Source organism: Sipha flava, unplaced genomic scaffold (assembly GCF_003268045.1).
Source record: "Sipha flava isolate LNK unplaced genomic scaffold, YSA_version1 68_pilon_pilon, whole genome shotgun sequence".
Classification (NCBI taxonomy): Eukaryota; Metazoa; Arthropoda; class Insecta; order Hemiptera; family Aphididae; genus Sipha; species Sipha flava.
In genome coordinates this window covers 965814-980447 of record NW_020273608.1, presented here as the reverse complement: position 1 = coordinate 980447, position 14634 = coordinate 965814, and the positions used below count along the sequence as shown (strand labels likewise).

Below are 14634 nucleotides of genomic sequence, written 5' to 3'. Positions count from 1 at the left end.
TAATCTATTCGATCTCTTTCACTTAAAACTGTTTTTTCGGTATCAATGATAAATATACTAATGATCAATAGATCTTGAGTTTAAAAAATCAATATAGCAATACCCTTCACCGATTCCTATATTTTAAACAACCTAGGAGTTTTGCCTTTTTTGTATTACTTTTATTTAATTAATTATTACAACTTTACAATTTATTAAAATATGCTAACATAATATAACATACTAGGGTACATTGGATGAAATACAGTATTAAATTAAACAATTTTAGTAAGTTAATAAGCTTGGAATAATGACAAAAGGTAATTTTAATTTAATCTGAATTTCTGATAAAACTTGGTAGTATTCCGTTACTTTATACATTCATGAACTGTATCTCGGAATCACTTTAAATATTTACAACAATACTGTAATCCTCAAGATATTTTCTACAAGTTCTCATATATATTTAATTCCGTGTATTCTATCAGTTATATTTGTTAAAAAGATAAATAAAGTATGCAATAACGTGGTTATATAATAATTTTTTTACTATATATTTTTTTATTGATTTTGGTGCATTTTTTCAAACTCGATATTCTTTTTATTGAATATTATCACGTTTTTAAACAATTTTTTGTAATTTTATTGAGTATAAAGCACATAATTATTAGGTTTGATAAACTATTGCATTTTAAAAAATTTACAAAAATATGATTATTTATTTCATTTTTATTTTTATATGCATTAATTATAGTTTATGTTTTTTTACTTTATCAAATCAATATATTCTCTACATAATTACATAAGGTAATCATTATAACATTCCATTACTGATTAACATATAATTATTTATCGTTTTAATTTTAATTTATAATTTACGACGTGTAAGTATATTATTCATCAACTTTTTGAGTAAAATTCGATATTTTTCTAATTAATATTTTGTGGTTTTTATAGATTTTATATTATATTATATTCCTTATGCTTATAATATAATAATAAAAATGAAAAATAAATGTTTATCATAAAACGTAATGGTGTTTTTAATTATTAAAATGTCATAAAGAGATTAATAACTACAAAATGTTGTTTTGAAATTAATAATGATAACGAAATTTATTAAAAAGTACACGAAACATAATTTAAGTCTTTATGTATTATAAACTCGAATTTTCATTCACGCGCATGTACACCGAATTTTAATTTTCAAAAATCGACCGTAATAGTTTGATTATTGAAGTAAACGTTTGCGTCTACTGAAAATCTAACGTGCATGTCGTACCACATTAATTAACAGTCCCGGTATTTTCATTCGAAAACAAGTCGATTAATTATTCGAATACGCTGTTTTCGGAACCGATCGTAATCGGACGTAATCGTTTCAGTTACAGGTGCAGTGGAGTCGGTGACCGGGTTTAAATGTTGAGCACTGTTGATCGGAGGGGTTTCAATAAGAAATAAAAATTGATCTATATAATAATCTTATCTATTTCTTCGATACCGACATGTTAAAATGTACGAATAATAATTGTATACGTATGAGTTGAAAACAAATGACTAACGAACGTTTTTATATCGTTTCGTATATGATGTCGGAATCATTATTGAGCGTTTAATAACAGAATGTTTCCGATACGCTAAAAACGTATTTTTATTTTTTGTCATTAGAAAAACTTGGCCCCCGCATCCGTTGCATTGCATTCTGTCTAAATCCGACATCGAGAAGACACTGATTTTCGAACCCGAATCCTGGCACGATATCGTCCCTCGACGTCTGCAGGATGATTGCGCAACAGTATTCGTCCGCCGAATCGCGGACTGCCCGAACAGGCGGACTTGAAAAACCGTGGATTCGCGATGGTCGCGTGAAACGAGCGAACCCCTCGACTCTGGTCAAACGGTTCCGGTTCGTTGTCCGCAAACGTTTGTAAGACAGCGCGTTGTTGATCGTGTTTTGTACGCGCGTCACACGATGATCGGAACCGTCTCTCTCCCACCGGTCACCGGTACGCGCCTACTGCGGTGCTGCACTTGAACTTGACCGACAGCCGTCGGACCGGCGGCCTTGCACCTCGTCGCACCGTTAAACGTGAAATGCGACCGTAAGATAGGAAATAAGAAAAAATACGACGTTACCGGGTAGCCGGTTTCGTTCGGACCGCCGCAAGGACGACGCGCGCTAGTAATGCGACCACGGTCACGGCTGCGACCGCTCTCTATATACGATATGTGGAACAACAGCGGCGGATCGAGGTGACCCGTTCGTGTGCACGCGTGTGCCACTTTTCCCAAACGCGCGCGGCTCAAAAATATTATTGTACGCATTGCTCTCCGTTATAACGTATATATGTTTATTATTATTTTTTTTTCGTAACACGTAATATAATGTGTGTGTACGGGGACAAATAACTGCGTACGTTATTTTAAACGCACGTGGCAAAGACTACGGGGAGCCGTTAACGAGCTGTAAAGTCTAGGTCACTTAGATCTTAATCACTTTACAAGCTATTTTTTTTTTTTTTTTTAAGTGACTTTAAACTTAACGAGTTCGATTTTTTTTTTCCGTGATATTCAGCTACCCATCAGCGAGTTAATTTTATAGACGCATTAAGTTTATTCTTTCCTAATTGAAATCGCGGAGATTGAAAATAAAAATAAAATGTTTTTCGTGCAATTTTTTTTTCTTTTAATAAAATCAATCGGGCTTATAATTGTAGAAGAATCGAATACACTAATTTTAGATTTCAATACGAGTCAAAACAACATTGTTATCAAAACAACGCTTTTGTACAAAAATTTTAAAGACATAATTTTTTTTTTTTTTCTTATAGCTTTTACAAGTCAATAACAAATATAAATCTTAAATTTAAGTCTCATATTTTTCGGAATTCACTTAAATGCAAAGGTGGACAATAATAAGTTATTTTATTTTCAAAAACACTTTTTGACTTAATTGTTTAACTGGCAATTGAAACAACTTAGCTTTTCACAGTTGATTTAAAAAAGATCTATCAACTTAAATATTTTATAAATAAATATTATAAAAATTGAATAATCATGTAAAGTAAAATGATCGCATACACTGTACATCAGATGTCATATTAGATTTTGTAGGTTGGATGCCCATCTTTGGGTATAGAGTTTTGGCCGTGGATACAAAATGTTATGTATAAAGAAATTTTACTATAAAGATAAATAAATACGGTAGTGGGTAGCTCTTGATGTACAATGCCATAGTATTTTTCAAACACTTCGGTACCACTGCTGTATATTACAATAAAAAATTCAATAAAATTGTTTATTATAATTTAGGAAATTATATCTTTCTAAAGAACGGAGTCTTTTTGTATGTGATCTACATACTAATTAAAAAAAGTAGATAAACTTTTTTGAACTAAGTTAATATTTAACTTAACTAACTTAATTTAACTCGAGTTAATTATTTTCATTAACTTGCCAACCTTTGCTTCAATGTATAAAGATTAAAAATTAGTCAACTTGTCAAGCCTTGCTAATAACGGAAGAATCGCACGGTTTAATCGTATTTTAAACACAAATATGAAATCATGTAGAAAAATAAATTTCCTATTAACCGACGACAATAATTACAAGACTGAGTGTGTGACACGCATACCATGTGCCTACGAACCTAACTAGGGAGTTTTCGACAGGCAGTGTATGCGTCAGTGTTGTCCTTAGACCCATTAATTGGGGGCGGGGGGCAGTGAACATTATACATTCAAATTTATATACTGTCCTAGTAAGATATAAATAAAAACAATTCGAAGGAAAAATAAGCCCATGCGGGGGATTGCCCCATTTGCCTCCTTATGGACGCCGCTAGGTCGAGAGCTGAACACAAGGGATCGCATCTAACCATTGTCGCACACCCGGATTACAATAAAGCATTGTCATGCCCACGAGAGCAGTACATTTTATTCGCCATCGCCACGCCGTTTCGATGTAATTATATGTTATAATTTATAACGCAACGGTAAAATCGCGAAACTTGCGGTACACAGCGACCGCGGTACGTACCTCTTCCGACGGCCGCGGAACGGCCGCCTAACGAAGGCCACGGCCAGCTTCGGACGCCGCACGCCAGCAGCACCGTCACGAGTCCGTGCAACAGCAACGGTCCGGACGACCGCGTTACCGGGTTCATGGTCGGACGACGAGACGGTCACCGGCACCTGGTTGGCATCTGGAAACCGATGGCGGTCGTCAGCAGCCGTGCACCGGGAAGCAGACGGGCACCGTTAATCGGCAAACGAGTGCGGACAGGAATCACTGAGATCGCGCGTACACTTGACTCGGTGCCGGGCGAAACTTTTCGATCAAGAGCAGACGGACCGCGCGCCGATGACCGGACGGAACTGAACTCCGAAACGCCCGCGCCGACGCGTGCCGGTGTGGGAATACCGGTTCCGGTGCTGTCACCGCCACCGCGGTATTCGTGCGGTTACCTATGTGGTCGTCACGTTTTCTTTTATTTTCCCCCGTTTCCCCTCTATACGCGTTCGTCCGTTTCCGCGCTTTAGCGCACGTAATCACGGCACGTCTCGCGCGCATTGTTCGGTCGATGCTCGGGCGCGGCCGCGGTCTCGTTTTGGAAATCCGTCGGCGACCCGAAAAAAAAAAAACGGATTGTTGCGCGTATTCGTTTATGCCGCGTGCACGACACGGATGAACAAAAACGTGTGCAACGCTATGCGTCTTGTCGTGTTCGGTTTACCGTCCGCGTCCGAACGTCATAACCAGGGCTCGGGAGTTAAAGCATTTGTTTATTTTTATGGGTTGACTTAAAATATAGCAGAGTGCTATAGAAGTGTATGTCAAGTTATAACACGTACAATTATAAAATTTGAAAATGCCATTTTTTGCTTTTTTCAGCAGTTTTTCAAAAAAAAATGCTTATTTCCAGTTTTTCTGATTATTTTTGCTTCTTTGACAAGTTTTTTTTTTTTTTTTTATACGTTTTTACAGTTTTCTCCTACAAAGCCGTTTTGATAGAATTAAAATTAAAAATAATTTTTATCTACGTTATCACATAGTTCGTCGCCGTCTAAGGCATCGTCGTAGGGTAAACAAAGATATTCCAACGCTCAAAATAGAACTGAGTGTCAAACGTCAGAATGATCAAGAACAGAGAGAATAGTTAACAATTCGTTTTTCAGAAAAATCCCTTAGAAAATCCATAAAATCTTTAAAGTTATGAAAATAAAGATTTATTTATATTTTGTTTGATATTTTAATTAGAATTTTATAGTTTTTTTTTTTTTAATGAATATTTTTGCTTAATTTGAAATTTTTTAAATGCTTATTTTAGTGCTTACAATAATGTTTTTAAACGCTTTTTTAAGCACTTATTTTAATGATTTTAAGTACTATAAGTCCCGAGCCCTGGTCATAACTGTTTACCGTGCGCGCAGTTTCTCCGGTCGCCCAACGAAATCGTGTGTTCGTTGAGTTCACACTCGGAAACGTTTCCGAATGGAAAATGAATACCGTCGCGCGGGTGAATTCCTAAGGGGAATTTACAGGGTTCGATCCCCACTCTTTCCAGTTCAGGAAAAACTTTTTCATGACAAACCATCACCATGTGATAACTACATCATCATCGAATGCAAACAATTTCAGTGTTTCCGAATATAATTCCATATCTCCGAACAAATCTGTAGAGCTCCAGGACCGATCCCACAAGGTACAAGAAACCTAGTTTAATTCCTAAGAAAATCTAATATCTAATTAAGAAAAAAAGGTTATTAGTATATGTACCTATATATTCTAATTTCTATGTTTTCAATGTATTTTTGATTAGTAAAAAAGAATGGTACATTTAGTTCATATGGTGAAAAAAAAAACAATTTTTTTAAACAAAAAAACAAAAAAAAATTAAAACTATTATTTTCATGTTTGATGATTGTATTTTATTAACTGTTACTGATCGTTGATAAAACGTTTATATTTGTAATCAGATTCAACAACAGACAAGTTATTTCGAACTTCTCTCCTAAAAACTTACAAGATCTCTATTATTTCTGTTTGACTTTGATGATTTTTGTGTTCATTTAAGACTCGAACACAACTTATTTTTGGTAAACAGTCTCTTTGGAAATGTTCGACATAATAAATATATTTTCACGGACTTTTAACCCATTTTAAATTGATATTCCACCAACAATGTTCATATATTATTATTATATGTAACATATTCTTATTATAGATCAGTGTCGTATTTACAAACAATTTGGTTGGGGGGTAACATCATATGTTTTTCTTTTATAAATCAGTATAAAATGGTGAAAATTAAATTTTTATCTGTTTTATTATCATCTTATTGAAAATAAAAAATATATGTTGTGTTTTTTGTATTATTAGCCAGGTGGTCTCAATAGCGGTGAGACACTGGACGGAATAATTATTAATACATTTTAAATTTTATGGTAATTGTTTAAAAAGTGAACTTAATTTAATAAACAAATTGTGCACCGAACCACATGTAAGATTATTGATGTTTTCGCTACAATATATCATACGTATTATTAATTTTATTTTTTGTTAATTACGAAAATAAAAGATAAAAGAAAAATAAAATAATATATATATATATATATATATACATATAATATGATAACAAGAATAATAGAAGAAAAACACGAGTAAAATTTGGCTACCAAAAATATCTAATCATTATTAAATTTTTAAGAAAAATGATCGATATAGTAGTAGATATAGCAATAATAATAAATCTTATTCCAACTATCACCACAATTAGTAGACAACAATTTTCCGCGATCTACAGGCTACAGCAATAAGCATTAGCCTGTGAATTGTATAAACTGTATAATGTGTTTTGATTTGCACAGTTGAAAATATCAATAATATTGATGCGTAAATTTGAAATTTTGAAATTTGTTAATTTTGTAAATTTTAATAAAGGAACAAATTTCAAATTGATCGACATTTAAAAATTTGAGGTCTGGAAGTTCTCTGAGGGGAAGGGGAGGTGAAAACCCCAACATCCCTCCGTAAATACGTCACTGCTATACATTTGATAACGTCGAAATCGTGCTTAATAATCGTTTATAATGTTGATTATATAACCCTCAATGTGATAACACATTATGCGGCATACTGATTACGATCACCAATATTAATTACGAATATAATTACATCCGGTTGAAAATTTCTAACACCGCAAGCCGAGTGTCTGTAATTAAATAACAATACTCAATTAATAACGTTTACCGTAATTATATTAAGCATCGAGCAACGACCACTGTAGTATTGTGTTAAAATGTATATTCGGTATCATAACGATGTGTCGTCGGTTTGCATTATTTTGCCCGTAGTTACGTATATACAAAAATTCTTAATGCTCTTTTTTTTTTTTTTTTTATTTAAATTACAATTTGGATTCAGTGGCCGTAAGTTGTTTTTTTTTCCCATAGAGAACTACATTATAGCGTCTATTTAATACATAAATTAGCGTAAAATATTAATATTTTTATTTTCTTAAATCAATTTATCAAGTTTGATATCCTTGATGAAAGGGATGAGGTTCACAGTGAATTGGATTAGACCGATGGCTTCGTACAGATTAGTTGGGATATTAAATTTGATTTTTTTCGGTGTAGTATGAGCGGCAGTCTATTATTATATACTTAATTGATAATATTTCATAGTTATGAAGTGCGTGTTGTTGGTTTCTCTTCGTCTCTTAGATGATCATTTGTTAGACGAGTATGACTGACTTTTAATCGGTTGATTTTTGTGTTTATTTCTCTGGATGTTTGAATTCGATGTCATGATTCTACGCTTTGTTTGTTTGTTTGACAAAATCATTTTTTTCAAAACTACTACATTATTATAGTATGCTCACATACTTTAGTACACGTTTCTTACGTACAAACAACACATACACAACTCTATTGTAATGATGCAGTATAATAGGGTTTTCAATTATACACTTCGTATTACGAGAATAATTTAACTAAGCGTTCTAGTATAACACCGCTGTTAGATTTTCTGTATTGTATCAAGCCAGTAAACGATATCCATTCGATTGCGAAACGAATTGTGAAACAACGTTGCTGCAGCTGGGAAGAATGACAACAAACACGTTGTCACGGCGCACTCGATAGACAAACAAACGTACATTTTATTATGAAGGTATTTTGTATTCTATTAAAGTTCCGTACTGCTATTATTGTATAAAAAAATCGTGTGACATGTCGTTATTAGATCGATACCTCGACCAAGTCCAAAGGGTATTTACTTCAAAAAGAGATAGAGAAAGACAGATATTTTTGTTTTATTATTTAAATTTTTCAGGCACCCGGTAAACGCATTACGGATCGATTCCTATACGACAGTTTAGGTGTACTTATATATCATGCAATACGTCGCGTAGCAAAAAAAAAAACGACGGTGAGAGACGAAGTGCTTAAAGTAGCGACAACGGTCTCAGAACTGACAGCATTGGTAAACGGATGTACAGTATTGGCGCCGGGAAAATGGTCCCGATGGAAAAACGTCGGTGTCGGGCAATCGGCGATGGCTCCGTACGCGGACAATTGATGCCCAAAATGGATTGTTTCGTTCGGAGTTGTTTTCAACTTTTTTCAAATTTTCGATTTTCGGTGCAAAAATTCGACCGATAATTTGCGCGAGTAACGATCGATCGGTACGGGGAACATAATACAGGCGGCTCACGTACAGATATGTGTAACGATGTTAGGCAATTTTCGTTTTTCGGCCTAGCTAATAAGCGAGTTAAAATAAAAAAAAAAAAAAAAAAAAATCATCGGAAATATCACTCGAAAATATATGAGCGTTCGTATAATGCGTATTAATATTGTTACCGCAATGCGCTGTCCGTGATCTCAATAATTGGTTAATTATTAAATGTTAAATATTAATGTTGATAATTATCAACATGATACGGTGCGCTGCGAGTTCGCGGACAAATCGACATTCGACACTGTTTCCGAAAATATGTCTTTTGAATCGATTGTACTGTTCGCGGAGTAAACAAAACGATAATCGTTCAACTAATCCATTCGGCAGCCGCTGTTGACCGCAATGATCGACGGTTTCCAAAAAACGTGCAATTGTTGAACGTAATAATCGCGGTCGTGCGCGCTCCGCGACAGTCATCAGTCATCTGGGACAACAAACGCGGTCGACAGAATTTAAAACTTGTTTTTCCAATCCCTCGCCGTACACGATTCGCTATAACGAGCTTAACGTTATTCTGTACTGTGTCAAAAAGAATCGCGAGAGGATAAGAGGAGGATGTAGCGCAATGTCTCGCATTTCCGTAAAACGTATAATGATACATAATACACGTGCGGTGCATGTAGTATAATATTTCACATAAAGTTTCTCTCGCCAAAGTTCGGATAAGCTCCGACGTTGCTCAGACCGAATAACAAGAAAAAAAAAATCACCTCTCAGTCGTGTGGGATCACACCACGCTAACGAACGCGGAACTATCTCACAGCCATCGGATCGTGATAACGCCATGGGCGCCCGCAGGAGGGGGGGGGCAAAGGGGCCATTGCCCCTACTGGGAATTTTTGTTTCAAAACTATTGTTAATTTCATACCACGCATATTAATTATAACATAATTTTATTGAGATCCATTTATGAAGTTTAGTAAAATTTATCATATTTTTAGATGTTCTAAAATGTATAATCTTGAATATATTTATTTGTTTACAATGTTTAGGCAAGACTGCATATCGCTTAAGACTATAAATTCTCCCGAGGACCGATTTCTATGGTATTTGATTTTGTTCTCATATATTTTTAGATACACGTTGTGACTTTTAGAATTTTAATCTTGCCCCGGATGGGATTTTATACTGCGGGCGCGCTTGGATAACGCGGTCTCCGCGAATAGCATTCGTGTTAAGTAATTGTTGTTCAGCAGACGAACGAGATCGGAGTGCGATCCAGCCAACGGTGAATTTTTCAGGGAATTCATTATCCAAGCTTAACGAAAAAAACAAAAAATAAAATACGAAACCGCCGACACACTCGAGTGTGAGATCTGTACGACGATAACGATTCGTTTTTGGCCACGAAACCCAATTATTTTTGTCTTTAAACAAAAAAAAAAAAAAAAATTAACTAAAACGTAAACCCACCGCTCGCTTACACCTGAACGTAAATGCATTATGGTTTCTCGCCGTAATGCTGGCTGTCAACTATTGTCCCACGTTTTCCGTTCATTTACAACTTTCGCGTGCGGTTTTATCGTCAAACAATTGCGTCTACGTAAAGTTCCGGTTGCGCGGGTACATTCATATAACGTAATATCGCGTACACGTCTCGAGTTATTACACGTCTACGGGGTCATTTTTGTCCCTAGGTTGTATTTCTACTATTTAGCCATGAATATGCGTCAATAGGCAACACCGCGCATAGCACGTACACGATACACGCCAATAACGTTAATCAAAATCCAAAAAAACTAGAGCTCCCTATTTCACGTGTATACGTTTTCACGTGCTCACGTGAAATTAAGGTTTAATTTATAAAACCCGTTGCTTAAAATTTCACGTGTATTTATAATTTTATTCACGTGAATCCGTGAATTTATATAATCACGTGAATACGTGAATACGTGAATTTACATAATCATGTTTGTCGCCATCGGTCCTCGTATATAATGACTATGGATAAACTAGGCCTGATATTAAGTACAACTGTCTAGGTACCTACGTATAGTAAATAATATTAATAACTTATGTTTTAAATTATGACGTAAATAATTTAATATTAATTAATATACATTAAACTTCGTGAAACAAATTTAAGCAAATAGATAATATTATAACAAATAATGTACAAATAAATAATAATCTAAAATATTATAATAAATAGATTATGTAATAATAAATTATGTATAAATAAATATTAATCTAAGAAATTATAATAAATAGATAAACAAAATAATGAACGAAAAAGACATCTTATTTATAATTTTTAATTATTTTTTTATAATATAATAGTGGTCTTGCATCCACGTGATGCCCATCTACACTCAAAAATATATTTAGCGCAACAATTTTCGATTTTGGTATAAAAATCAATAAAGTCATGAAAAGAGATTTCATTACATACATATAGGAATTTTTATTCGTATTTATGATAATTGTTTACAATTTTATATTGTACAATTGTAACTTGTAACGTTTAATCAAAATTATGGTATCAGTGTGTGAGTTCTATTTTCACAACCGGACGCCGTGAATAATTCACGGTGAATTACTACGAGCACATAAAGATTTCCCGGCACACAACTACTTATCCAACAACTAGATAAGTCACATGCGACGAGCACTACAGAATTCAATAAAAGATCATGAAGCTAATCAATAAACTTATAAATACATTTTCAAATAAAATAAACAAAATAAATAGTACCTAAAATCGGTTTTTGTAATGCAATATATGACCACCATGTAGGTATCATTAACAAAATTAATAAACTCTTTATATTTTATAAATAATTATTTTTTATACAGTCAAATTTTTGATTAATGCCAGTTCACGTGAATATATTAATTCACGTGATCACGTGAATATGATTCAGATACGTGCTCACGTGATTAAGCTTTCGTTGATTGCCGTGTATTAACCATACGAGATTTATTTTGATTCATTCACGTGATCACGGTATACGTGAGCACGTACATTCATATTCACGTACAAAAACGTGACCCCTAAAAAAAAAACCCAACTGTTTACACTACGAATCCAATGCGTCGAAATATTTTTTAACCGATACCGACGACATTTGGTCACCACGTTTGTTTCACGATACGTGTGAACAAATACACGCTATATTTTCCAACAATTTTATAGTGTTGAGTTCTTTTTTCGTTCTGGATACTGAACGGTATAGATCATTTTCCAGGAAGTTTCAGGCCCGGAGGTCACCCATCGAAGCACCTTCGTTTCGGGGAACAAATCGCTCCGCTTTGGGTACGAATAATAAAAATTATTTTATTAGTTGTTCATTTAATAACATCAATATTACCGAATGAATAGTTCACCGGGAGGGAAGTTCACGCGGATAAAGGAGAACAAGGTTTTGATTTCAGATGCTCAACTCGTCCGTCCACGAAAAATTGCGATGAAACGCATCGAAATCGAAATAACAGTAATGATATCGCGTACGGAAAACAAAATACAATAATAATATGTAATCGTATGTATAAATATAATATGTAATTGTATAATAAATACAATAATGAATATGTCGAACATCTACGTCGCATTATTGTTTACGGAATAACTGTTATCCAGTGTTGCAGTCGCGGGTAGATAATAATTTTATGATTTATTATAATTGTGCTAGGATTTGCGTTGTCGTTGTCGTTATCACCGCGTCGTGATAAGATAACGTGATGTAATATATCACCGATCAAAGCACTTTTACGACCTCGTCCGTTGTGTCGCATCATTTTTTTTTTTTTTTTTTTACGCTTATCGCGACGACAAAAAGTTCATAAAAAATTCCCCGGCGAATACTGCGCATTAACGTATTTCTCCCGATCGTCACTGTGCAAACACCAGTTGGTTTACCCGTCAACGGTAACCTCACGCAATTCAGTCAACCTACGCCCGTCGTGATCTAATCGCTTTTAACAAACCTTGTAGAAACCAAATACGTTCATTTGTCAAACAATCGGGGTAGTTACTTCTTGCATCTGTTCGTTGCGCATCAAGCTGCGTGTAGAACTGCGTTTTGGTGCAAAGAAAAAGTAGTTTTTGTACGTTTAATTATTTATTTTTTTTAAAATATTTTTTCCGTTCTCATCGGAAGAATGTTCAATGACGATCTACGAAAAATATATTACACATATTACGTGTATAAATATATTACGCACACGAAGAGAGGTTTAACGTATACCGTGCGAACAGATTTCATGGAAATAAGTTCGCCGCACGATGGCTTCGGACTGGGTCATCACAAAAGTTTCGATTCGTTGCGCTCGTATAAATATTTCCCTTACGCAAATCGTCGTGCATCACGTCCAGATGCACTGACCTCTGAACGTTACGGCTGATGCGCATTGCCGCTGAAAATTATTGGAACACCCGTACTACGGTCGGGCACCGTATTCGTTTGATATTTTATATAACTGGTGATTACAGCTTGAGGGGCCTCGCTACTGCCATCAATTTTAACTCAAAAGATCTTGAGTTCTGACACGAAACCTAAGTTAATTTACGTTGTTCAATTTGGATTTTGAAAAAAAAAAAAAAATGAACTCTACTCGTACAGATCGTACGGAAAATGTTGTGAAAATCAAATTTTATATTATTATGAACTGTAATTGAAAACTTTTCGATAACTTATTGTTTTCTAATTTAAATACTTACTACATGAGATTTGTCGTACTTTTTTTTTCCTGTTATTTACCGACATGTACTATTTACTTACTTTTAACTTAAAAAAGTTTAAAAAAATTTAAATTTTACTACGGATATTTTTCATTTTTATCTTGCATATTTTTAATTTTTTTTTATACGTATAGGTAAATCCGTAGTAATGGGTGATAATCCAAAATGCTCCCAGTGAGTAAAGATCCTTAGTTCGACGACGATACGGACTACACACTACCGGTATAGAACAATATAGAGGTGACACTCGATCAGGTGATAGGGTTACTATAAGTATAAAAAGTGTGTTTTTATTTAAAATAAAAAAAATGAAAAATGTCTACTACGAATTTACATCGAATGGTTTTTTCCCGCGTATATTATGCTTAAATTGTTGGCGTCCAATTAACACTATTGAACCACGACATTCAATTGAGTATTATTAAAAAAACCGAACTACATGGACCATTGGGTAGCTATAGTACTATAAAAGTGAAGTAGGACAAACAACTCGATTACGTTTATATTATTTGTACTCATAAATATGTTACGTTTTTATATTGCATTTGTAGTTTTTCCAAAGTTGAAAATGTTCATAAACAATGGATGGATTTTGTAGAACTTAGTGGTGCGGAAATAATAAAATTAAAACTAAACAGTGTTTTATGTTTAGCACATTTTGAGAATGATTGTTTCTTACAATATGTCCGTAGTGGAACATTAAAAGGAAATATCATTCCTACAGTCATTGTCAATGGCCAAAATCGACAAATATACAAGTATCATATATATATATATATGTAATAATATATGCAACACAAATTTTAATAAATCTTAAAGAGTATCTTTATTTTACTATTGTAAGCTAAACAATGTGCTCCTGAAATTGTATTTAATTTACTGCAAAATAAAGATCTTAAAGTAGAAACCTCAAAGAAATTGGCTTATTGTCCAATACATGTTATTATAAGTATATTAATTTTATTATTTAATGATAATTTTTTTAAAAATAATAAATTAAATAACTATGAAGCAAAATATTTAGAAATAGAAGTAAGTATGTGTACACTATTTGCAGATAAAAGATTTTTCAAGCAAGTGATCATACTAGTTCTTCATCAATTACACCAAAATCAAAAAGTAAGTTTTATTGATTGTGTATGAATAAATGTTATTAGTTATTTTATTTTTAGCCTAAAATATTGAATAATATAGATAATATAACCCAGCCGAATTCAGACGATACCCTC

General features: G+C 33.8%; 1 protein-coding gene across 1 annotated transcript in view; it reads right to left on the bottom strand.

Annotated features, from left to right (window-relative positions):
* The window catches only part of LOC112691957, a 37204-nt gene extending 32825 nt beyond the window's left edge, over window positions 1-4379 (bottom strand). The window contains exon 1 of the mRNA XM_025566440.1: window positions 4018-4379. Coding sequence (XP_025422225.1) covers window positions 4018-4144 — 127 coding nt within the window. The 5' untranslated portion in view covers window positions 4145-4379. The remainder of the gene's footprint in view (window positions 1-4017) is intronic.
* Window positions 4380-14634: the final 10255 nt, after the last annotated feature.